The 27656-nt window shown below is 43.5% G+C and overlaps 1 protein-coding gene across 1 annotated transcript in view; it reads left to right on the top strand.

The window, feature by feature from the left end:
• The window catches only part of slc25a21 (solute carrier family 25 member 21), a 68947-nt gene that overhangs the window by 34977 nt on the left and 6314 nt on the right, over positions 1-27656 (top strand). The window contains exons 3-7 of the mRNA XM_028979227.1: positions 5400-5448; positions 16705-16788; positions 23362-23428; positions 26538-26597; positions 27261-27368. Coding sequence (XP_028835060.1) covers positions 5400-5448; positions 16705-16788; positions 23362-23428; positions 26538-26597; positions 27261-27368 — 368 coding nt within the window. The remainder of the gene's footprint in view (positions 1-5399; positions 5449-16704; positions 16789-23361; positions 23429-26537; positions 26598-27260; positions 27369-27656) is intronic.

The raw sequence follows: 27656 nt of genomic DNA, 5'->3' as shown, positions 1-27656 counted from the left end.
AGTCACTCACACCTAATGAGCAGGAACCGATTACAGCTGAATTATGCGCCCCGCTTGTGTCAATAACAGAATTATTTGGCAGCCTTTTTATTTCCCTGAGGTGGATGGCATTTTTTTTTATAATTTTTTTTTGGTTGCTCAGCTGGTTGCGTATACACATCAGTCACCAAACACATCGCTCATCGGACAGGTAGAGATACAGGAAGATCATGTGCTAACAAGACAACCCCTCTCCAACCAGCCCCACCCACACACACACACACTCTCTCTCTCACACATGCACACTCCTTTATGACCTTTTGGTCTGAACCTACCGGGAATTTCCTGGTGGAGGGTGACTGATGACACCCTGGTGGTGTTGAGTAACCGCGCACGGTTTCGCCTCTTGTTTTCTTTAGCGTGGTGTCTGCGTGGGAGGGTTCTGGGGAGGCCAAAATCAACGGAACCCACCCCAGATAAGCATCTGATGATGATGAGGATGATCATGATGATGTATGAGCTCCTATTAGGCTGTTAGTAATAACATGTCAATTTTTTAAAACACTGAGACAGGTGTGTTGCCCTCTCACCACCTACATATGCTGATTCAACCCAGGGCAGAAGTCACATGACTACCACTTATGATTAATTGTTATTGCTGGTAAAAAATAGAATTTATTACTACTTACAAAATTCGAATTAATATAGTAATTCATATCATTATTACTGTTAATCTCTTAGAATCCTCTTATTTATGCTCTGACAAATTTATTTTAAAAAGTGTGATGTAAATGTAAAGTAAAATAACATTTTGGTGAAAAAAAAATGCATTTTCAGTTTAAAACTGTCATAGGGTGCTAGAAAAGTGATAGTATGCTTCTCTCTGTGTGTGTGTGTGTGTGTGTGTGTGTGTGTGTGTGTGTGTGTGTGTGTGTGTGCATGCATGCACCTGTCTAAAGACCAGCACTGTGCTGAATGATGGAAGCTGTCAGTGTATTCAGAAACAAAAGGGATGTCTGCGAAAAGGAGTGTCTGAGAAGGAGTCAGGTGATCCATCAGACAACAGTGCCGATGGCAGACGAGCCACTCCGCAGCCAGGCAGAGAGAAAGATGGCTTTACTTCATCAAAACAATTCTGAATTTCAGTCTAGTGATCTTAAGAAAAACATTTGTATGTCTCTTAACTAGAGCCTTTCATTGTAAGACACAAAATGTTTTTTAATAATCTGTAATTGAAACCAAGGACCATTACGTGGACCATGGCACTTTTTGTTTATCTATCTATTCCATTTAATTCATCTTAAGGTCTTATCAGGGATCCTTTCACATGCACAATTATACAAGTACAAGAAAAGTGATCAAAATGTGCTGATTAATTGGATTTAAGTGAACTGACTGTGTGAGATGATTGAGATCAGCATGTTTTATGAACAGTTTAAAAGTTGTGGCAGCATGTACTGATTTAACAGTTGGCACAGGGTAAGAAAGAACATTCTATTGATCACGGTGCACACAATTATATTATTTAGCCTGGAAATGTCATGGCATATTGCTGCTGTGCCACGTCTTGTCTTCACTTTCATTTTCTTCCCGCTGAAGACTCCCTAAAGCAGACAGAGCTCCTGAATCCTGCAGTGTAACCTGCTACTGATTAAACAGTAGCATGTGCTGACGGGAGAAATCCCATCATGCAGCACTCTGCACCTCTCACACCTAATTTTTCACCTAGTTTGCGTGTGTGCGTCTGTCTTTCTGTCTGTCTGCGTTTTTGTGTGTGCAATTTTGGCATATGGCAACTCCCAGCATTCTCCAACCCCCCCCACCCGTGCTGCCGCTTTTACCCAAAAAGCCGTCCTCCACCTTCAAACCCGCTCCGGCATGCTCACTCTCATACTCACAATGCAGCTCTGGCCTGGATGTTATGGACGAGTGCCACGGAACTCAACAATAACAGGAATGTTTTATTTTCCTCACTAACGCTTCCTGTTTAACGGAGCCATCCATCATTCCGCTGTACCAACAACTCTGACCTTTACTGGCACCACGTTATTAATTTACCACATCTCCAAATACATAGAAGGTTATACATCCATTCAGCACACGCACGCATAAACTATTAGTAAGAATAATAATCGTGGTTCCTAAAACCCAGATCAATCCTAATTTGGGACTAAAGCCCCATAAAGGACCAGACTGGTTTTCGGTCCCAGTTTCCACGCCAGACATCTCACATTTGGATCAAAGATGTATGTTTTTAAGCCATCTTTTGTGTTATTGCATACTATAAATACTCAGCATAGCCAGTAAGGGCCTATCTGTCAGAACGTGCAATTTCTCACCTCACCTTAAAGGAGAGGATTTTGTCCGATCTGGGTTTTTAAAAGATCACAATGGCTCTAGTAGAGCTCTTCAACCCCAAGAGCACTGCTTTAAGAGATGCAGTGTTCAATCTTGTGCCGACCCCACCGAGCTCCACCTCTGAAAATGAATTACCTCGGGCCAGAATTTGTGTTCGCAGCCCTGGGACGAACCGATGTTGGACAGCTGCTTTGAGCTCAAGTGTCAAGTGCGGAAAAATATATTGTTATGATTTTTAGTCCTGGATTTAGTGCGCTGGCTGCTTGCGTGACCTTCATTAGAGCTAAATGAGTGACAGACGGCTGGACCTTGACTGGCGTCTGCCTTTGATCAGCGTCCGACGGAGCCCTGATCCGGCCATCACACAACTTGACTGTATCACCTATATGCCATTACTGCCCTGTTTAAGCAGTGTGTGTGTGTGTGTGTGTGTGTGAGAGAGAGAGAGACTGACCGCATGGGTGCAGGAGGCCAAGATTGATGGGTTATTGGTGTTTGTGTTCTACAGAGGGTGCTATGTTCATAATGTTCATAATTGCTAGAGTGTGTGTGTGTGTGTGTGTGTGTGTAATTGGGACAGGTAATTGTTTGCAGGGCCTTCGCTTTAACGATGGCTCCTCGCTTTGGGTTTCATGTGACACCCAATGAAAAGGATTGGTTATGGTGTTCATTAAAAATATCCTGCCGAACGATAAGCCCTTTAATACAGCATGAAACAGCTCTGCTGGGACCACAGCACCCTCGGTTCTGAGCCGCTTCCGTTCCGCTGCAGTTCTCTGTTCCTGCCCCCTATACCGAGCCTGTGCTGCAACTTAGCACTTTCTGGAGACTGATGGGCATGGTTATTTTATGCTTATTTTATGGATATTATGGTTAGTTTATTTTAAAGCGCCTCTGCTTAGTCGATCCCTGTTAAAGACGACTAGAGTCTATTTCTGTTGTCATTTGTTTTCAGAAATCTGTTTGTTTGGTTTGATTCCACTTCCTCTCTTTGAGAGACTTTTGTGGTTTCTGGTTCATTAATAATGATAAAACATATATAATCTACAGCACCGATGCTGTAAAAAAATGAGTGTACACTGCCCTGTTACATGCATACACCCGCAAAGGCCTCCTAGTAGTGCTTGAAGATTAAGACAGTGCGGTAATTCTGGACTGGTATTTTCTGTGATAATGACTTTCCGGGAAAGGCCCGGAGGAGCCACTGTCCTGTTTATAGACGCAGAGTTTAATGGAGCACCACTGCAGAATGGAGCCGATTGGTGCAGCTGTGTACACACACGCAGGAATCTGCTGGTGAGGTCCAGACCTGGGAGTGCACTGCGAATCGCCACCGGTGGAAGGTTGGCGTGTGTGTGTGTGTGTGTGTGTCATCTGTTGGACCACCAGGAGGCCCATACACTACAGGTAGAATGTTCTGCATAAGTTTAGAATGGCATGTGTCGTGCAGAGCTTTTTTTCATGTTATGTTAAGACAGATGGCACAGATCAGAAAATAAAGTCTTTAGAGCGCCGTACATTTTGGCCAAAACTGCTTGCCTTTGCATGTTGTATTTGTAGGTTTATTGGTGTTGTATTGTGTTTTTGTAATGAGACCAGCATGATTAATAGGACAGTACTTTTGTATCCTTTAGAGAAATAGCATGGCCCCGATCACCACATTCTCCACGTCCAAAGCAAATCCATTATATTTATAGCTGATCAGCTGCAGATGCATTTGTCCAAGACTATGTGAATTCTTTCTCACCAACAAATATATGATTTGATCTTGATTTAATATGTGTGTGTCTGTTTTGTCCAGACTTCATTTTAACTTTTTTTTTTGTTAAGATCACATGGTTTCTTTGTTTCACTTGAAAAGTTCACATTCAAGTCACCCACAGCCTGACAGACCCGCATGCTCGGGTTTACAGAAACAGGAATGTCACATGCAAGACCCGCATTCTCACCTGACCGCCCTCACTGGAGCTCACCAGCTATACGTGTCTTGATGTGAACATTCCATTTATGTGATGTTTTTTTGTTTTTTTATATTTAGATTTTTGGTCCTTTTTCATTATGCTGTCTAGACCAACTCAGGACCCGTGCATCAGATAGTTAACTGAAGCAGAACTTTTTTTTATAATGAGTTGAACTGAACGTTGTAAAGACAGGTCACACAGAGGGAGTTTCATAGGAGCGAAAAAAGTTTCCAAAATGCAATAAAACTCATGTGAACATTTAATTTGGTGTCAACAGCATGAAGGAAATCTAGTTTTGCTGAGCAATTTGTAAATATAACTCACTTCAAAACGTTAGGACAAAGGCACATTAATAGGCAGTGATGATGCTAATTGATGCCGTTTTTGTGGTTTAACGCCCCCACTGCTCAGCAGACCGTGGTCACCATTGTCTTATCGTCCTCTTCATGACGTGCTGGACCGTCACCAGGCTGTGGAGGTCCTCTTTTGGCCCGCAGATGTGTTGAAGGGCGCGGGCGGGAGCGCTCCGTGATTTTTCGATGCCTGGTTTCTGCTTTAATCACTTGCAGGCCGTGAGAAGAGGAGGGGGCAGGACATCATTACCCACGCTGCTCTGCTGGTCGGCCATTTTGTGCCAGAGCGCTTGCCACATGCTCGCGGGTGGCAGTAGTGTGGCGCGAATGATGAAAGGCGGGTCAGAGTGGCGAGATCCCGCTCCCAGCTTTAGTGACCCCGGTGAATGTCAGTGTGGAATTTTTTGGAAAGTGGAGTGGCAGGGGCACTAACAGCAGGCATGTGCCATGAGAGTGGAAACACACTCGCTTAGATTCCCATACACACATATGGTCTGCAGACATCGCTTGACTATTTGTAATTTTAAATGTATTTTTCACGGTATGTGCTACATCTTGATTCCAACATGATGAAATTCTTCTGGATTTGCTCCCACGCTGCCGTCAGAAACATAATACCGGTGCTGAGCTGCTGGTTTCCCAGCATCCCACTGCTTCAGTGTGAGACTGTTGCAGCTTTCTGCAGGTTCTTTTCTTTCTGTGGAAATGATTTCATTGTTTAAATTTAATTACATTTTTTCTCCAACAGGTTTGGTGGAAATCTGCCTCATGCATCCCCTGGATGTGGTGAAGACCAGGTGAGAGACACACCCCAACACACACACACACACACACACACACATGCACTGAACCAATACTAACATACCTTTGGGCCAACCTGACTCACCCAGTCAATCACAGTCAAGAACGGTGAGTGATATTTTACTTGGTCTGGAACTAGTGGCTTCGCTCCGGATAAGGTCGTCTGCCAAATGCCTAAATGATAAATGATAAACATCATACATAACTGCATGATAAAGATATAAAGATATACGCTTACATGAATCTAGTGACCTCTATGTTGTCAAGTCAACTTTATTTCTAAACTATGAAGCCATGAATTAATAAGATACGATCTGGAGCAGCAGTGTGGTTCCATGTTAATTTGTTTGAATGTTTCTCACGTTTAACCACTATTAACATTTTGACAGCTCTAACTTTCAGTCAACAGATGCTCTCTCTCTGTTGCTCTCTCTCGTTCAGCCTCTCCCCTCCTGTTTGTCTCTCTCCCTCTCTCTGTTTATGTGCATCACCCCCTGTTTTTTGCCCCACTCCTCCTTTATCTCTCTCTCCCCGTTGTTGCCTTGTTTACTGCTGCACTTTTTTGGTAAATAAACTTTTGAGATGTCGCCTTCAAAGAAAGAGGAACACAACAGAGTGATGTGTGCATTCTGGATCAGAAACCACCATCAGAAGGGAGGAAGCTTTGTGTGTGTGTGTGTGTGTGTGTGTGTGTGTGTGTTGGCATTAGCAGATACCCGATACTCTGGGCTGTTGTGGGGTGATTTATGTGTCTGTGTTGACGATAGGAGCTTTATTGCAGGTAAGAGCTGAGATCCTGTGTCTCTGCACACACACCGGGGGTTAAAAGGCCGCTGTCCATTTTCCATCTAATGCGCTTCCTCTAAAAGTGTGTAAAGGCTCCACTAAAGTGATCGCTTTGTATAGTTCAAACCATCTTTCTTTTCCTTCTTTTTGCATCAAATGAAATGATATTATATTATTCTATAACGTATACAGCCACATATTAACTCTTGTTTCTTTCACTGCAACACACCAATTATGCACAGTGCTCACACACACACATGCACACACAAGCCAAAGGGCAGGTCTAGCTGGTTAATTGGCAAGTGCGAGTGTAGATGCATTAGTGGAGCCGGTGAAGGGTGGTGGTGGGTTTAAGGGCGGGGTCGTGGGGAGTCGGCCTCTCTGATGCCGAGCCCAAGGAATGGCTCCTATTAGGACTCGCTTTCCCTTTTCAAGTCCAGCGTCCAAAATTCAAACCTTGCTAGAGGTGGAGTGACCCCCCTCCCCTACTCACACCAGCATTGCCACCAAGAGCAAACTAATGCCAATTTTCCCCCTCTGCAAGATATATTGATTGGATGAAACAGAAAAGGGAAGAATTGATTTGAGAAGATATTTTATGGAAATAGTTATTGTAACAACTGCAGTCTCATTAAATAGGTAGCTCATATAAGATGGATCTTGAGACATTTTCCTCGCGATTATTAGTATCCATTGATTCATAACAATGCAAAAGTTTGTAATGGACCATTTGCACTGTGGTAATGCTTTTAGAAATTCTGTTTATGACACATTAAGGGAATATTCACAGGAGCTGTACGGAAATTTCCTATGGTTAAAATAATTGGTGGCACTACCCCAGTAGCAGTGCTAATGGCTCTTGGTCGTCTTCAAAGAGCACAGCCACCCCCCAGGACACAAGACACCGACCTGTGCAGGGCTTTTTAACTCAGGAATGTCGGCCATTTTTCTGAGAGAGGGTGACTCTGGAGAACGCAGGTCAGACCTTCAGCTTTTCATTAACCTGGCAACCACCTAGTTACATGGTTCATGGGTCGGTCTCAGCTCACTTGGAGGTAACAAACGGTGTCGGGCCGTCTCTGCCCACAGGGGGCAGGAGATCAGAGCCCCCCTCCCCAGCCCTTCCCACTTCATCACGCTGCTCTCCACGGTGCTCGTTAGAGGAAGAGGGCGGGGACTTTTATACACAAAGTGTGTTTCGGGGATCCAGTTACTCAAATTTAGCATTTTAGCGGGTTTTAGGCTCTGTAATTATTCCAGGTGAGCAGAGCCAACGTCATGACCTAATCAATCTGAAACAGCGGGAACAACTCTTGGACTGGCAGCCAGTTTATTATGCTATGGCAAGGCATTGGGGAACCTAGAACCAACTTGCATGAATTCCAGCTTCAGTCTCCCTGCTGGAATTGAACTATTCTCAATTCTATTTTTAAAATATCATAATCCTAACTAATGTTCACGGGACCAGATCATTTTATGGCTGAGGCAACAAGTCTCCTCCATAATGGTTTGAAAAGAGCATCTTCGATAATCACCATATAAATCCTAAGGAGGTTAGGGTGTCTGTATTTCCATTGTCAATGCAGGAAAATGACATGATATGATATGACATTCACTTTTCATGCTTCAAAAGGTGCTGAGAGGCTCAGACGGTTATCACAAAGTTTAATTGGACCCCAGCACACAATAATATATTGTTGCAACAGCACAGCAACCATGCTGTGTAGGAGAGCCTAGTTACTAGGGGTCAGTCAGTAAGATTTACACACTCAGGTGTGGGTGTGTGTGTAATGTGAACTCTAAGCCAGGTCTTCCCATTTGAAGACCACTTGTTTGAATTTAATCTGATGCACTGTATTGCATTAGAATTAAATATAGTTGCTTTTTTCATGCTCTGTTAACATCGTCCCTCCACCTATGATTGTGTTGATAGACCATCCACCCTGCTGTCACATGATTAGAAAAAGCTGGGGTCACCCTTGGCAGCAGTAGCTATGACGACATGGTTTCCATTTGATCACAGCACGCTTGAAAGCGCTGGCTTCAAACTGGGAGGGGGGAATCTGCGGAGAGGGTTTAAAGTGAATCTTGACGAGGGTCTTTGACTGATGACGTCCTGCCTGGTTGGGACAGAGTGACAGTGTAAAAGGGGCTGAGCTTCTCCCCCTTCACCCCCAGCTGTTTGCTGAACCCCTGTGCACCCTGACTGGAATCCCTGAAACAAGCTTTAAACAGCAGGGCTTGCGACGGCCCGCAGCTGCAGCCTGATCCTGGCCTGTTAAAACAGCGAGGGGGCGGGACACTCTGCTCCACCAGGTCACCACGCCGCACTCTGAAATCACCTCAAGTTCGTCCATCAGCCGATCAGGACAGAATCAACACAGTAAGGACCATAATGATAACAACAACAACAACAAAGTGAAGTGATTGTCACATGTGATACACAGCAGCACAGCACACGGTGCACACAGTGAAATTTGTCCTCTGCATTTAACCCATCACCCTGAGTGAGCAGTGGGCAGCCATGACAGGCGCCCGGGGAACAGTGTGTGGGGGGACGGTGCTTTGCTCAGTGGCACCTCAGTGGCACCTTGGCAGATCGGGATTCGAACCGGCAACCTTCTGATTACTAGGTCACTGCTTACAATGGTGTTAAAGATTTAAAATAAGAATGCATTTACTGGTGTTATATAATTAAATGAACACACATCTCCGAACTTTTCACATTTCTAATTACAGATTCATATCATAGTCCCTCAGGGATGCAGAGGTTAGCTTCATCAGCGGGCTTCTTGTAACGAAGTGGCTACTTCAGTAGCGACCGACATGATTCCCCGATTCACAATATAATATATTGTCTGCAGTTTGTGCACTAGTCAGTGCACAACATAGACATCCGTGCATAATTAATGCCTGTACAGTTCAATTAAAATTTTGCAGCTTGTTGTAGTTCAGTTATACAGTGGGTACTGAAAGTATTCAGACTCCCTTAAATTTTTCACTCTTCGTTATGTTGGAGCCATTTGCTAAAATCATTTAAATAATTTTTTTTCTTTTCCGCACAGCACCCTGATATTGACAGAAAAACACAGCATTGTTGATATTTCTGCAGATTTATTAACAAAGAAAAACGCTTATATATTTAACGCATGTGCTGTCCATTTCTTCTGATCATCCTTGAGATGGTTCTACACCTTCATTTGACTCCAGCTGTGTTTGATTATACTGATTGGACTTGATCAGGAAAGCCACGCCCCTGTCTATATAAGACTTTACAGTTCACAATGCATGTCAGAGCCAATGAGAATCATGAGGTCAAAGGAACTGCGTGAAGAGCTCAGAGACAGAATTGTGGCAAGGCACAGATCTGGCCAAGGTTACAAAAAAACGTATGCTGCAAGGTTCCTAAACCAATCAGATTGGGGGAGAAGTGCCTTGGTGAGAGAGGTAAAGACGAATCCAAAGATCACTGTGGCTGAACTCCAGAGATTCAGTCGGAAGAAGGAAGTCAACAATCACTGCAGCCCTCCACCAGTCGAGGCTTTATATCAGACTGGCCTGAATGAAGCCTCTCCTCAGTGCAAGACACATGAAAGCCTGCATGGAGTTTGATTAAAAATAACACCTGAATGACTCCAAGATGGTGAGAAATAAGATTTTCTGGTTTGATGAGACCAAGATCAAACTTTTTGCCCTTAGTTCTAAGACCATGACCCTAGGCACAAATGGCCCAGCCAGAGCCCTGACTTAAACCCATTTGAGCATCTCTGGAGAGACCTAAAAATGGCTGTCTCATGTTTACCATCCAACTGGAGAGGATCTGCAGGGAGGAATGGCAGAGGAACCCAAATCCAGGTGTGAAAAACCTGTTGCATCTTTCCCAAAAAGACTCATGACTTTTCTTTGTTAATCTGCAAAAATGTCAAACATTTCTGTGTTTTTCTGAATATTTTCCGTACCCACTGTATATAATCTAAAACGAGCTGACATTCTGATTCCATTGACCCAAACCTGGCAAAATTTGTTAATACATTAACGTTAGACCTTTTCTTTTGTAGAGTTACGGTTGTGACATGAAACACTATGTCCTGATTTAAATGTGTGCTGTTTCATTAGTTGTTCTCTTCTGGATGATCCAAGATCATGAGCATTTTAATCAGGTCAGTGTTGAAAATGGGGGAGCTGATCTTTGAGGGATTGAAACAGTCAGCTTCAGACATTGTCCTCACGTATAGGCATGTTTCAGAGCAACGGTTAGTAAAAGCATAAGAGAATAATGGGTAAAAATCTGGACCACGTTCTCCCACATCCACACTCAGTAACAAGTGAATGGAAGCTAAAAGCCAGAGAAAATACATCTGGAAAAAAAATGCCGGCGATCAGCTGTGAAGGATGCGTCCTTCATGAGTGACTTTATTACCGAGCTTTGCAGGAGTGAGTGTGCAGGGCAGCGGATTAAAAACCGCGCCGAACGCTGGGTCTCCTGCAGCGGCGCCAGAGCTCATAATTACACCGAAAAATAAACCTCCGTCCGCAAGGCCAGCAGGGTTGGGGGCACGGCCGGGCGTGTTGTTTCTCCTGTGTGCAGCGTTTACACACACACACACACACACACTCACACACAGGGCGGCGTGGTGTTCCTCGTGTGTGTCACATTTACACATGTGGGGAATTTGTGCCGTGGGAGGGGAACTCTGGCCTGAAAAACACAGGAGGGAAACATGTGGAGAGGCAGCACTGGCAGGAAAGCACAATTCTGGAAATAAACAAGAAACTACATCAAAAATGTAAATCCTCTTTACACCATCTGGCCATGTTGAACATGATGAATTAGACATTCCAGTTTGAGCCAAGTCGGTGTTTCACGGTGCATAATCAGAAGGAGAACAGTCACACATTCAACAGTTCCAGAGCAAGAACAGTCTGCTGAGATTAGCCTGTGGAGATAAATCATTTCCTTTTGTCCCTCTCATTTTCCATCCCGTTTGCAATGTCTGCCATGAAATATTGTCTTTAGATTGAAGTCATAGAACCCGCTCCATTACTATTCCTGTCAATTCCTATTTCAACAGCCACTTAAGCTTTGCAGCATTGGTAGATTTTTTTTTTAATTAATAAGTGGTTTAACAGTTTATTAACTTTTGTTTAAGTTGTGAGAACTCTGATCTGTGTTGAAGACAGAACCGTTTTTATTCTGCATCTTCTGTATGAAAATGAACATAAAAAATGCATTACTGCCTATGTATATTTAATGTGTTTTAGTCAATAAAAAAATGCAATAATAATGCAAGCAAGGGATTTAATATATTATTTTCTGTTGAGTCCCTGTGTTATATTTTAATTCACAAGTTGCATCAGTTCATGTGATCTCCTGTAAAAATGCCAGAACATTCCATGGCCGGTTGCTCCGGTCATTTAAACACATGCACACCCAGTCTTCAGGAGGGGACGACCCGCATTGGCCCCATGGTCATTTTGAGGACAGCAGAGGTCACGGCTGACGGGAGGAAATGGTGTCAGGTTGTGCACCCGCCCCCACCGAGGGTCTGGACACACAGAGACAGTTGAGGACGCAGTATGACCCTGCTGACCCGTCCAAACCTTTTTTGCTCCTGCAAGCTGAAACCCAAGATGCACGGCTACTGTCGTCCTTTACTGCGGCCGTCCCGCACCTACAAGGAAGCCGGAAGATGTCCTCCAGACACCGGAGACAAATGACTTTTCATCAGGCCCTTTATGGCGTCTCTAAAATGGGCCATTTCAGCTCACCGGGGCCTTCTCTCAGATGATTGTTTATCATCAAAGTGTTTGTAACGTGATGCGTTTTTGGTGTTTGCTGACCTGTTTAATGTCTGTGCATAATGAGCCGTGGCAGAAGAGCGGGACGGAACAACTAATCCTGCACGGCTCCGATCAGTCAAATATCGTATGTTCATACAGCATCTCGGTGTTGCTGATTTAATTATCTTCATTGGTCGTTTAATAGGACTTAGACTCGTTTTGCACCCAGAAGCTGTCCTGACCATGACCGCAATAAGTGCGTTAAGAAAAAGAACGGACCTTTGTGGTTTAAGTCGACATCAAATTCGTTTTTTAGTTTGTAATTGAACTCGTATAATTGTTTTCTTGTTGTTGCTGTCTATACACCACTGTCGTGGACTTTTTGTCTCTTGGCCTAAAATTTTGCCACATCTGTTTTACAATAATTTACGTTAAAAGGATGTTTTAAATCACTCCAAAATGAGGAAATGTTCGTTTTGAGTTGAGGATGGTCTACCTTCGAAGTAGTTGAGAATGTAATGTTTTTTTTGGGGTTTTTTTGACGTGGCAAGCAGCTGTGTAGTTGGAAAAGAGATCAGTGTAGTTGCCTTCACTCCAGAGAGTTTGATATGTTAAAAAATAAAACGGTCTCTCCTGGCCGTCCCCTCGCGCTCAGAGACTGGCATTCAGCCCTGTTGCTCCGTCCAACTCTGGTCTGAAACCCAACCTGGCCCTGGTCAGACCAAGCCCGGGCTACCTGCAGAGACACCAGCGCCACGGTTTTATCACTTCCTGTCCAACCCCTGCTGACCCTCACATCTACCATATCATCCCTTCTCTTTTCTGTCTCTCTATCTCTGGTCCTCTGTAGGGGTGGCTTTACAGGCATATACTGTTCCCCTTTTTTCCCCCCAGACCCTCACCGGGTTTTGTACGTCATGTCGTGTGGATGCGCCGTTCCGTAAACTGTGATGGTTTCTCACGTCCAGATCAAACACGGGTCCATTGAAGTGCAAGCAGAACAGTTCAACATGCAAGTGTTGTCTTGTGTTGTGCGTGTGTGAGATTAAGGCGTCTTCATATTCTTCATATTCCACCCTGATTTTAAGGATTATTAATTTATTAATCACAAACTCTTTGGATTATTTTGCTCAATGGCCACTAACCTCGACCCTAGTGCAAGACCCTGCTCCCTGACCCAGGGTGAGCTGCTGGTGTGTAGTTTCACCCCGGGAAGTGTGAAGAGCGGGGGCGTGTGATTGGGCAGCAGTTCCAGCCATGTTGGATCATTTAGGTTAGGAGGGCTTTTAACCTGGCGTAGCAATGCGCTGCCCTTCTGCCAGCTTTATGATCCTGCTCATTAAAATTAACTGTCTGGCTGTAAAAAATACATTTTCTTTAATGCTGCCTTCTGGATCCCCTTACGCTGCAGAAAGATCTGTTCATTTTTCTGCTGCCCACAATTATTTTCTCTTCTCTTCTTCTTTTTTTTTTTTGTTGCTTTCTTTCACTTTTATCTCTGATGTACAGACCAGGCTTAATTTTTTTTTTCATTTCATATATGTATAGTATAATTTTTCTTAGTCAATAATAAATGTATTAAGTACATTATTATTACATAAACAGATTTATAATGTAATATACAACACAAGAATTCTTGTTTTAAAAAGTATAATCTTGCTCTCCAGCCTTTCCTCCCATGTCTTTCATTAATAACAAAACATTTTTGTGAGGCACTTTCCTCCTCCTCGCCACTGTCCTCTCAGTGAGGGAATACCTTCATTTTTAACAAGGAAAATTTAAGAGAGCCTTTAAAACATTCAACCTGTCCCTATAAAAAAAACAGCCAATCAAAGCCCAAAACCTTTTGATCAACCCAGCCGCCTCCCCCCAACTCTGCCCCCTTCATTATTGGGGCTCACCTCAGCCCCTCTGTGTCTCAAGAAGTGGCCCGAGCCGCCATCTTCTCTCAGACCTGCGGCGCGGGGCCATTACCCATGGGGACCACAAGAGTTCATGGCCCTGCTGCCGCAGTCAGCACTGTGCTGATGTCTGTAAAAGAATTAATACGGAGACCAGGGGCGCCAGTGCTACCTCCACCTCTTCGTTTCCTCCTCCTCTGGCCCGCTCCCCTCCACCCCAGGTCCTTTTATTAGGAGCTCAGGGTCAGGTGTGTGATTGGGCGGTGTATTTATCTGCCCCAACCTCCACGCCGCCCGCACTCTCTGGCCTCTCCTTCACCCTCACCTGCCCAATCGCAGGGCGCCGTGTCGGACTGCCCGTAAAAACGGTCTGCTGGGAGCTGTGGGCCGAGCAGATGGACTCCTCAGCCGTCGTCACCTGGGTGTATATCTGACACACGAAACCCGGCCTCAGGGTCCCCCCTCTTTTTCCCTCCTGGGCATCCATCCTCTCCTTTTCTGGAGTTTTATGACCAGACCCTCGTCTACCAAGGCCAAGCAAAAGCCAATCAGAGGCCCGTTTTCCTGATCTTTTCTTCTCCAGTACTGATGCTCCCTTTACATGCATGTTAATATCCCCTGCATATTGACCCTGTGGTGCCGCATTAGAAATAATGCGGTGTGTTTGCTTTAAAGCACCGTTGATCTATCTGCGTGTTTGGTTTGGTAGAGAATGAGGTCTCAAGATGAGTGTAACAGATCACGTTTTGTGGTGTCTGCTGATGGTCCGTGGACAAGGGCCGTCATGAGCAAAGAACGTGGAGGCAAACGGAGTTATACTTGATGGTGTTTTGTATTGGCAGGAGGTGGTTTAAATGATCCTGAAATGAGGAGAGCTGCCAATCATCACTATGTGCTCCTCCCTTTATCAATAAAGTGTTTTAAAAAAACAACACATTACCAGAAATGCTGGGTGGGTAGTTTGCTTGCTTGATCGGTCTTTTTATTTTTGTCTTTTCCATATTTCTGAAGGTAAAAGTGACTAACACTCCCCCTGTCCCCCCATCTTAATGTCATTACATGTACATATTCTTTCATTTTAATAACTCTTCCAATGAAATTAAAATCAGGAATAGTTCCTGCAGTATTCAGGTTGAAGGTTCTTAGTTTAATAAAAGAGAGATTTTTGTGACCTACAGCATATTGAGAAAAATGTCTGTGGGATTTAACTGCTTAAAGCAAGAGATCAGGGAGGCATTTAAGAAACGGTTTTTCCACTTACGAAGAATTACTGTGATGACAGACAATGGGTGACTGTATTGTATCATATAATAAAGATGTCATCAGCAACACCATTCTTAAATTCATTAGATCAGTGACTCACTGATCTTGTTATTCAAAATGGGTAAACTGGTGTAATACCTGATAGTCCATCCTGTTAAATAGTCCGATGTTTAAACTGCCTGTCAGTCCTGCTGTAGACATTTCCTGCCATATTTGTGGGACAGCGGCATTTGGGCACCGGACAGGAGCTTCCTGCATCCTTGACCCTGAAGTCATGTGCCTTCAATTACTCTGGATTTAAATTTGTTTACAAGCCCCAGCGCTCTTAAATCTTCCAGGTCTGTGCCCCCACCCTCCCCCCGAGTGCCCCTGAACCTCCTGCGCCCCGTGCCCTGCGCCCCACATTCACTTTCCGCTGCCCTCGGCCCAGTTCATCCCCTCCTCCCTTGCCTTTAATATAGTGTTGAGGCGTCCGTTTACGGGGCTCTTTTAACGGGCCGGGTTCTGGGGGACACCCCTGGAGGGTTTGGATGTGTGTGAGATGTGAAAGGCCCTTTACTGCCCCATCAGGCACACACCCGGGCGCCTAACTGCTGACCTGATGACCCGGCAGTCAAAGCCACATGAGGAGGATCCCTCCACTTTCTTCATACCATCACTTTAACCTCTTCTCTCTTTCCACACACGACAATACGCGTTCTTCTCACAAATGTTCTTTACCAAGATTGTAAACCTTTTTATTAACTCTACTATACTGCAGTGTCCCATTATCAATTACACCAGAAAATAAAAAAAGGGGGTGATTTAAGGGGTTGATATTGGACTTCTCTTTGAAATATTGTACTGATTTCCCCTAAAATTATATCTGTGTTTTCTTTTCTTTCTTTTTTTTTGTAGTTCGTCACTGCAACAGTAAAGTGTTTAAAGAGCCACGAGAAACTGACTTTCATGCCGAAGACAGAGCACAGAGAGGTGAAGCCGTAAAAAGCCAGCGGATCAGGCCGTCGCACGCTTTTTAAAAAGTTTACACGCGCTCGCGCACGACTGTTACACCCCCGCGCCCCTTTTACATACCCTACTGCAGGCGGCCTTTATTGGAGAGGCGCTGGTGAGAGTTTGCCGGTTCTGTCGTATTAAACGTTTACACGTAGCTGCGGAGCTGTAACTAGCAGGTTACTGGCCTGTTCGCGGGAGGGTTGGACCGAATTAGCTGGGGTGTGAAGAGCGAGCAGGATCAATGTTGCAGGAAGGTTAAATAAATGTTTGAGTTCTCCCCAGCTGTGAGAATCCAGGACCAGAAAATACAAAACCGAATTGGCTGTTTTTAATAGATTTCATTTTTATTCTTGTTTTTTGTTGGTTTCAATGAGTTGGCTGAAGTTTGCTTAACTCTGATTTTTGTGTTTTTAGTCTTTATGATTCATCACTATTTGACTATTGGTCCAACTTATAAAATCAGTGTAAGAAGGGGAAAAACGAGCATGTAAAATAATGAAATAACCTCCTCGTCTCTCCTTACAGGTTTCAGATTCAGCGGGGGACCAGCGATCCGAACAGCTACAGGAGTCTGAGTGACTGCTTCCGGACGATATTCCGCCGTGAGGGGTGAGCTGCCATTTCTCAGCTTGGTTTTAACGTGTGTCTTTACACAGAAACTTGGTGTGTGCTTGGCATTACGTATGTGGGTGTTACTGTGTTCACGAGTGGCTGTGGGATCACACTGGTAAACCGGCACCTGCTCTGTCTGATAAATATGTCACTAGCCTGTAAACATGTTCATGCAACGCGCACACACACACACACACACACACACACACACACCTGTGTAATGTTATGTGGCCAATGTGAAGGCCGATTTTCACTGTTGGAACCAGGAAGTTTTACATTCTCTCTCTCTGTAAGGTCCCCACAATTATACAAACGCGCACAGACCCGCACGCTCAGTGCTTCTTTTCTTTCAGCCAATTATCACTTTGTATGTGTTTGTGGTGAGATCTAATGGCCCTCAGTAGCCACTGAGACGTCCAGCATGCCGAAGCGCTTAGTTTTAACTTACACAAACAGGGCCGCAGCCGATGTTGTGGAATTATTATTAAAAATAAACCTCAGGCGGGAAGTAGGAAGTGAGGACTGAATGCGTCGCTCCCTCAACTCCACTACTAAGAAATCTGATCCTCCAAACCCCAACGCAGAGGTTTGTCCAAAACCCAGGAAGGAAATAATCTGTGAATGAATGTGGCTTTTTGATTTATATTTCAGTTTTATTTCTATGTATCTGTCTGAAATACAATCTGTTCAAGTCCTCGGTCACTGTAAAATTCACAGATAATTTGAAGGGAGTTTTATTTTTAACGGAAGTAAACTATAAAATTTGAAATACAATACAGCAGTTCACACACTCTCACACACTCTCACACACACACACTCACCATACGTGTTTGCCAGAAGGACAGAAACTTGAGGTAAAAGGAGGAGGGAGGATTTTTGGGGATAATATAAAATTTGAAATGTTATTGACTGATCCACATTCTGAATGGGGAACAGAGTCTGTGTCACTGTCGCCTGTCACCTCATTGGTGACAGTTTGAATGCAGCAGTGTCTGAAACTGTCAACATGCTTGAAAAGTGAAGGGATGGGAAGGGGGATTCCTGGCTGTTACGTAATGCCCCTTAAAGGGCTCCCCTTTTTTTCTCTGCGTATTCATCGCTGCATTTTTTTTTTAACACTTTTAGTGAAAAAACGAACGTGATTGCCTGTAAAACTGCACAATATTGAGATATGAGATATAATATAACTGAATGCGTTATGAGATAAAAGTGTGCTGACGTTTGCATGTCTTTTTATGGGATCTGTCGCTGGGGGGATTTTTGTTGAGGACTCCAGTCGCTTCGATATGGGCCTGAAGGCGACAGTGCTGTCAGGCCGCCGGCTATGTTTGCAGGTGAAGCATGTAGACGTGTTTACCTCCATCACACAAAGTCACCTGGGAGCCCAGCTTTGCCAGTGGCAAAATAGCAACACCTCCTCATGGGCGCAGGGGTCCGTCACAGGCCATTAACTCCAAAACTCGTATGAATCGGGAATTAAGCCAGTACCTGATTTGCCTAATTACTGATTTCCTCCTTTTCTTTTTGTGCTCTCGAGTGTTGTGGCCTAGCAGCTTATAGAAATGACTTTTATGAAAATAAAAGCCAAATCACGTACACACGGTCACACCTACACACAGCTGGGGCTCGGGGCAGCCAAACGGAAATGGCCATTTGTTTAGGAGATCAGAGCGGGGACCCGGTGTGTGTTTAGCAGTGTGTACTTTACAAATCAGCATTCAAATTCTGCCCAGTCAAATGCACCCTGAGCTGAGCTGTAGCAACATTTTGACTTTATTTTATCACCTGCAGGCCACTGACCACACCCGGGAAATCAGTGGCCTCCATTTTTGCATGGCAGTGTGTGCGTGCACATGGCTGTTTCTGGTTCTGTCGGCCCCCGGACATCTTCGCAGGTAGGTTTGTGTGATATTCTGGCATATCACAGAGCCATCAAATCATCCCGTAACATGAGATGGAGACGCTGATGGTGAGGTGACATCGGATCATATTTGTCCGTGTCATTAGTTTCGGTTCAGGTAGCGTTGGCCGCTGTCCCACGGCCGGTAAACTCACACCGTCAACCCTTTCACTTTAGTGCTATCACCTCATCGGCGCTTTACAGAAATAATAATATTTACACCCTGTCCCAATCTGCCAAGAGCATCTCAGTTGACTGCTGAGGCCTGTTTTCACAATACAGGAGTTCACACACACACACACACACACACACCATACATCAGATTTGCTCCTAAAAATAAATAAATCCTAAATTTTGTCATTTTTCCTGGTCTATTCTTTAAAATGTGCCAAGATTCAGAAGGATATTTTGGGATTTTTTTTTTTAATGCACGTGGAGGAGCTTTGGAATGTCATTCACATTTTTTAAAAAAACGAACCTATCTGGATGTTTGGTTTGGTTGTGGCTGTGGACCTGTGGTGAATGTAACAGAGTATGCATTTTTTGTTTGAAGGACAGAAACTTGAGGTAAAAGGAGGAGAGAGGAGACAGGATCTTGGTGCCTGATTGGTATTTTGGGGGGAATAGCTAGACTAGAATTGATATGGAAGAACTCAAATCGTATGAGAGGTATGTTAATTAGCTACATTCAGATGGTTTCAGTGGTTTTGAAAGTGAAGCGATTGTCATTGTGAAGCACAGCAAGCACAGCACATGGTGACACGACAAAATGTGTCCCCTGCATTTAACCCAGTGGGCAGCCATGACGGTCGCCGGGAAGTAGTGTGTGGGGAGTTGTTCAGTGGAACCTTCGGGATTCGACCCAGCAACCTTCCGATTACGGGTCCGCTTCCTGACCCGCTAGGCCACCACTGTGCGTATACTGCACATTTTTCAGCAATTTTGGGCCGAGGCAATCATTCAACTGGCAACACTGCTTGCATGTGATGTTTACAGTGCTCCTCCCATTTTATAAAGCAACAAACAGACATTTTATCTCCATCTTTATTAAAGTCTTTTTTTGTTTTATAAAAGGGGAGAAGCTAGCAAGTGATTCAACATTAATCTGAAAGAAAGGACCGAATAGGATTCCTCAGATATTTTCTGTTTCACATTCGAGTCCAATTCAACAAAAGTGATGTGGAAACAAATAATATTATTATTATTATTTTAATTTAAACATGAACAGTGTTACAGAGATGACGACCACATGTAATTTGGTGCAGCACAAATAATTAAGTAAATCCCCAAAACTCCAACCCACCCAGTGCTCTCTCATGATATACAAATGCAACAGATATTCCAGCAAATCACCACAAAAACCAGAGAAATAATGGCATTGATCAAATCAGAATATTCCAGTTTATTACAAAATATTCCTACAACACCTTTGTTTTTGTTTTTTATTGTGTAACAAATATACATTTTCACAGAGCATAATTAGATGGTATTGAGCCTAGGATAAAAAAAAATATTTCAAATTTGCTTTTACCAACTTATTTTATTATATTGCATATTATGGAGGGACTGGAAAATACTCCAGATTCAGAATGAGCCTATATATGAATCCGTTTTGCCTCCATTCCCCTGGTGAGTGTGGACAGTGAGCTTCAGACATCAGGTTGTTTTTCCACAGACCAGTCTGCACAAGGCCCACATTTTCACACCCAGATTTCTGAAGTCATGTGGGCGGCTTTCCCCATAATGATTTCTGTGGCCTTTGCTGGAAAGTGGCAGAGCAGGTTTAGGCTTGTACTGTAGTAGTTATTATGTCTTAATCCTGCATGTTTCTGATTTTCTTTTTTTGTTGTTGCATTATTTGCAGTGTGTGTGAGTGAAGGTCAGGAGGGATCATTTTGTGATTTTACTTATGTCAGCAGCCAGAACTGCCACATATTTTTCATTCACCCACTAAAATACTTTCATACTAATGAATTATGGAATTTTGCATACTGCAAGGTTAAAGAAATGCACCCATTTGTCCATCTGTGATGTCCATTTCCATTCTAATTCTGACCGAGATTAGTGCAGACTATTTATTTAGTTATTTTTTTAGCATCTTTGCTCTTCAGTTTCTTCACATTTAGCTGTTACTTTCAATGAATGCCCAATGTGTGGTTTGCTTATCACTTATCCCTGTCTGTTTAGTCCAATATGAACTCATCGTGGAAAGCAGCAAGGATGCAAATACACTGATGCCTCATGAGGAGTGAAGATATTCCATTACACATGCATAAAACGTGTAGTAAAATACCAGACATGATAACAGATAGTAGCTACCATTTGATTGACAACCTGAACACTCTACACCATGATTTCCATGACTTATCTGTTCTTAGGTCAACTTGGCTTTTCTCTGTCTTGTTCTTCATTCTTTTTATTGTGCTATTCACCATGAACTCTAGATTCCTGACAGTCAGATGTGAGACACAGTGAGAGCTGGTGTATTTGTTTAGTGTATTTTGTTTCAGTGCATAAGAAGTCATTTGTAAATGTATTCATTTATTGACTCATGTACTTCTGAATTTGAGGGTGTTTAGCAGATTTTCATGTAGCTGCAGATCTATTCTATTCTAATCAGAATCAGAAAACTTTATTAATCCTGGAGGAAATTGCTCATGTAATGACTGCCACAACACACAAGGACACAGCGACACACATGAAGAATATATAAAATGCAAAATGTCCTAATAAAATCTGTAGAATTGCACACATAAGACTGCAGCAGATTATTGTGTGGATTATAGTATCGTAGAGTATAATGGTGGTGCACAGGAAGGGTTTTCTGTGGCAGTCATGGAGCACTGTATGATGGTCTGTCTGTGGCTAAAAGTATTTTTCAGTTTGTTCCACACAGCCAGCGGATCACAGCAGTTTGTTCCACACTGGAGTGAGCTGATTCAGCTCACTCCAGTCCACAAATCTGTCCAGTCCCTTCCACCCTTGATTCTATTACTGAGTCATCTGAGAATTTCTGCAGTTGGCAGTCCATCATATTGCATTGGATACTTCATTTTTGTATTCTGATTACATATCATGATTACATTAGTCATGAGGGAGGCTCCACCATTTTGGACCATAGGGTTATTATCGTGTTACAAGTCATTAAAAAGATTGGGTTATCAATAAACACATTTTTACATTACATTTACATTTACAGCATTTATCAGACGCCCTTATCCAGAGCGACTTACAATCAGTAGTTACAGGGACAGTCTCCCTGGAGCAATTTTAGGGTTAAGTGTCTTGCTCAGGGACGCAATGGTAGTAAGTGGGATTCGAACCCGGGTCTTCTGGTTCATAGGTGAGTGTGTTACCCACTAGGCTACTACCACCAAACACAAGCCACTTACATGCAATTTTCTCAATTTTGCATTTTTCCACGTATAGTCCCTACCAACACTATATACCATTTTAATTGTTTTATTAAATCCCTATCCCTTTTAAGGATACATTTTACATTTTTTAAATAATAATAAAATATAAAATATTTTTTCTTTATGCATTTTGCTCAGTGGTTTGACACAGTAGCCAGGAAATGCTGCTTCTCCGGCACATTGTTTCTGGAAAACCAAGGCCCCGTCCTTCAGACCTGTTCCACCGGTTCCCGCAGCAGGCCTCTTTTGTGTGTGTATGTGATCATCATTGGCAGTTATAAACACCTTTAGGCATCAGTAAAGATACATTTAAAATGTATTTTGAAACAAAACACTATTAACCATAATGATGAAGTATCAAAATAAAAAACCTCTGGCTGCCAGAAAATGTAACACATTTGTTTTGTATTTTTTAAATGCTTAATAGGAGCCTGTAGATTTGGGGCCAAATGTTAGTGATGTTTATAATTTGTTTTCTATCAGCAGGCAATACAATAATTGCGATTTGATCCTTGATGTAAAATAAGATTTTTATTTATTTTATTTTATTTTTTTGAGACCAAACTCTTTATCATTGAGGTGAGGTGAGAGATTTACTTTGTCACTTTTGAAAAAGTAAGTGCAGTAGAATTGCTTATACTCTATATGAGCCAACATCCATGAATGACAGTGTGGAACATTTATTCATTGATTACAGTTTGTCTTGCTCAGGGACACCATGGTAGTAAGTGGTGTTTGAACCTGTAACTGTGGTGTTTGTGTGTTACTCAGTAGGCCACTACCACCCTTATATACCACCTTTTTAAAAGAGAATTAATGATGTTTCGTTAAATAAAAGTCGAATTAGAAAAATGCCATAATGCATTTAAAACTTATTATTAGAAATATTGCCCATTCCTGAGCAGCCTAATTGTGTGTGTGTTTGCCATCAGTAATCTGTGTGTGACACATCAGGTTCACAGTGGTGGATAAAGTGCTTGCATTTGCATGTCCGGAATCGTATTTCAACACATTTGAGCTGTCACGCTAGCTCAAATCCCCACGAAAATAAAGCTCTGTTTACCTCCGTGGGCTGATTGGCAGGTAGCACATTACAGGCTGGCCGGGAGATGTGTACACACACGCCGGGCGGGAGCTGCTGTTTGCCCTGCGCCCGTCCCCCGTCCTGTCATAATCTGCACTCGTCTGATCACTCACTCACTCTCTCACTCTCTCTCTCTCTCTCTCTCTCTCTCTCTCTCTTTCTGTTGCCAGTGTTTACGGCTTCTACAAGGGGATTCTGCCTCCCATCCTGGCAGAGACGCCCAAGAGAGCCGTGAAGGTAAGAGAGGAGTCACTGGAAAGATGAACGTCTGATGGGGCAGACTGATGGACAGGAGTCCTCACAATGGCGCTTTTGTGATTGTGTGGTACTCGGATGCCATGTAATCAGTGCCGACAGTGTTCATCTGGTAACTCGCCCCATAGATGACAAATTCAGGATTTAGACACCACACCGCCTTTTTTCAACAAAATCATAGTGAGAAACACACACTCAGAAACTGGGAAAATGATGTGAGGGACCTCACGAGGATGCCAAATATGTCAGAAAAAGGGTTCTTTATTGTCCACACATTGCCACTGCGCCAAAGTTTTAGCACAAATAAACTCAAAACAAGTGTCAAGCAATCAACCATCAGAGCACTCAGTGTTCCCCCTCTCTCCTGTTTTCACATAAAACACATACCCGACTGGCCAGTACTGGTTAATCCTATACTGCTCTGAAGATGAGCCCACCCTCAGCCAGTGCAAGTACCACACACACACACACACACACACACACACACATACAAACCAACATAAATCATAATTTTATCTCGTGTGGCTCTGTCCATCACACTGACCACTGAAGAAGGGACATGAGCTCCAGTCTCTACACATGCACAGTTGGTAGTGTAGGTAGGAAGCTTTGTTCTCTAACTAAGTGGCCACTGATCAACCGGTCACATCACGGTGCTCAGGGCAGTGGTGGCCTAGTGGTTAAGGAAGCGGCCCCGTAATCAGAAGGTTGCCAGTTCGAATCCCGATCTGCCAAGGTGCCAACTGAGCAAAGCACCGTCCCCACACACTGCTCCCCGGGCGCCTTTCATGGCTGCCCACTGCTCACCAAGGGTGATGGAAGCACTTCACTTTTGTCACTATCCTTAACCACTTGGTCCTGTTATTACATTTACAGCATTTATCAGATGGCCTTCTCCAGAGCGACTTACAATCAGTAGTTACAGGGACAGTCCCCCTGGAGACACTCAGGGTTAAGTATCTTGCTCAGGGACACACTGGTACTGAGTGGGGTTTGAACCTGGGTCTTCTGGTTCATAGGCAAATGTTTTACCCACAGGTGGGAGACTCACCCCAGATGGGGCACCAGCCCGCCACACACACAATTTACTCACAGACTCAGACATATGAACATAGTATTGTTGTCTACAAACTTGGACGTATATGGACGTATTATTTATTCGCCAAACCACCAAAGTATATGCCTTTGGATGGGTAGAGGAAACCCACAGCATCACGGGAAGAACATGCAACCTCCACACACGCAAGGTCCGAGCCAATATTCAAACTCGCAACCTCGAAAGTGTGGGGCCACGTCACTAACCACCGTGCGGCCACCAATCGATCAATACAGTTTTTAATCATTTCCTCAGCCACATTGTCAGATTTCCGTTCAGTCTCTCGTTTGACTCGTTATTGTAAAAGGGCCGTGTCTGGGGCAAGTATTCTGCGTCTGTTTGTTTTTCGGTGCTCATTTTTGGATATAGGTTTGTGTGCAAGTCATGCATTTCACATATATGCCCTCACCTGCAGAGCACAGTGGCTTGTTTACTTTGGGTGGCGTCTGGTTGTGGGTGTGTGGGGGAGGGTGGTAGAATGTGTGTGTGTGTGTGTGTGTGTGTGTGTGTGTGTGCATGCTTGCACAGGCATGGACAGTATATATATGAAATTCACATTTCGTCATCATGTCAGAGCTGTCCTCCTGGCATTTAGTTTTCATGTTTCCATATCTTTTTAACATACATCACACATATATCCACTTTTATTAAAGTCACGCATGAACGGTGTCCTTGCCCTCATATCTGAAAAATTATAAACATAGATCACTTCTCCATTCTCCATACAGCAACTGGGAAAGATTATTATTTTTTTGGATGATTTTTATTTAATTTGCTGTGGTTGCTCTCTTTTGTGGGCGACCTGGGCAAGCTGGAAATATTTGCCCCAATTGTGGTCTTACTCCCCAGTTCTGGTGAAGCTTTAAAGCCATGTCTGTTCAGCACCAGTCACAGAGGAGCACGTTTTAGTTTGCGATTTAGTGTTTAAACCAAACCAGCAGTAGCTCCCAATCAGAAAGGGCGGTCACCTCTACTGTAGATAAATTTTTACGTGTCTTTTTTTTTTTTCTACATTGAATAAAATTAGTAAATTAGTTTAGAGATTATATTTATTTGCCTAAATAATGATTAATTACTCCACATTTAAGTAGTGTAGAACCAGAGTAAACAGACCTGAGTGAATGCTGAAATGCCACTTCATCTTTCACCCAGTCTGGTTTTTCAGTCTTCATCTGTGATGTGAGGATCACTCCTTTTTTAATATTTTTAATATTTATTAAAGAGTGAAGTCAAGACTAACTACAGATGGTGAGAATGCATGATGATGTCAGCCAGTTGTAGCTCAAACAAAGGCAACAGATCCAGTTCGGTAAGGTTTCTCCTGATTGGCTGAAAGTATGAGGATTAAATGATGTGCAGAGCCTCATTTTAACCCTTGTGTGGTGTTTGCGTTTGTTGCACCCATTTTCAATGGTGCAAATAATTATTATTTTAACTGGAGATTCTAAGTCGAACACATAAAATAACCCACTGTACATCCCTGATATACATGAACACCACACAAGGGTTAGGTTTGTATGAATATGTGTTTTAAGGTGACAAAACACAACAGCACCAAGGGGCTACTGGCCAAAGTAACGTCCCCACACACTGGGTACCTTAAGTGATGAGGGCTGATGTCAGGACTTGTATCTGGGCTTTCTGTGAGGTTGTGGTCTGGTTTTACAGAGGTTCTGAGGAACCAGTACATTTGTGCAATGGAGTAAGGCCCTTCATGGCGCCTGCCATGCGTTTCATGCCCACCCTGAGGGCAGCTGAGCAAGAAGCATGCGGACATTGAATTAAGCCATCTTCATGTCATGTGATTTTTAATGAGAAAAATGTGCTCATGCAAGCATTGAAACAGTTTTTCTCACAATTTCCAATTGCACAACAAGCTGCTTAATGGAAACCTGCCTTGTGGCCATTGGCTGCGTATGTATGTACACAGACAATGAGCGCGTGTGTGCGTGTGAGAGGGAGAGGCCGATTCTGATCTGTTCTGTCCTCCTACAGTTTTTCACCTTTGAACAATACCGAAAACTACTGAGCTACAGCGGCCTGAGTGCAGGACTGGTGAGAACACACACTCGCAACACGCATGCTGCATGATGCACTGCACTTTTACACACAAGACCATCAAGATGTATACACACAATGCACACGGTCCTGAAAACATGCACACCCATATTGGACAACACACACAGCTGCAGACACACCTGAAGTACACATAATACACATAGACTGCACACACTTAAACACACAAAACACACACCAATACAAATAACTTTACAGACTTTACTCTAAGTAAAACATGTTTCCATTATGTGTGTGTGAGTGTGTGTTGCATCACTACCAATTTATCTCTGAGCTTACTGCCCCGTCCTGTTTGCTCTTCTAAAGAAAGAGGAAATATTTACAGTCATACACACACACACACACACACACACAGTTGCTGCCTCTCCTCTACTGGGGAATAGGTGTGCGATGGTGAGACAGCATCACAGTCATATCTGTGTGACCTCACTTCCTGTCTGTGGGCAGTTTTTTCATCCAACATTTTGACAAAATGCATATTTTGACTGGGTGTGTACAGTCTCCCACAGATCACCCGGCTGACAACTGTTTTAACAGTGTGTGTTGGACTTGCTACTTTCAGATCATGTCAGTAGTCACGTCTGTTTGTGTGTGAGATGTGCTCGTGTTATTCTCTGTGTGTTTGTGTGTGTGTGTGTTCAGTCTCTGTCAGTAGCAGGTCTGGGCTCGGGTTTGACTGAAGCTCTTGTGGTGAACCCGTTTGAGGTGGTCAAAGTGAGTCTGCAGGCCAACAGGGACTCCTTCAAAGTGGTGAGAGACAAAAGACGCCCTGTAATCCCGACACGCTGTGGCCACTCATGCCGACTTTTCTCACTGTAAATAATTTTGGTTATTTGGCTGCTCTGACCTCAGTCAACACTGTGGTTAATCTGCAGAGCAGAGGGATGTGTGACACAGACCACGGTGTTTCTACTCTGAAAACGCATTGGGGGAGATCTTGAAATTGGATAAGGATATTAGTTCTGCAGCATTTTAGGGAATCCTAGAATGAACCTCAGGTGAGTGACAAATTGAAGGAAAAGGCAGAATATTACCTGA

This window comes from Denticeps clupeoides, chromosome 1 (genome assembly GCF_900700375.1).
Source record: "Denticeps clupeoides chromosome 1, fDenClu1.1, whole genome shotgun sequence".
Taxonomy (NCBI): Eukaryota; Metazoa; Chordata; class Actinopteri; order Clupeiformes; family Denticipitidae; genus Denticeps; species Denticeps clupeoides.
This window is presented reverse-complemented; position numbering and strand designations above follow the sequence as displayed.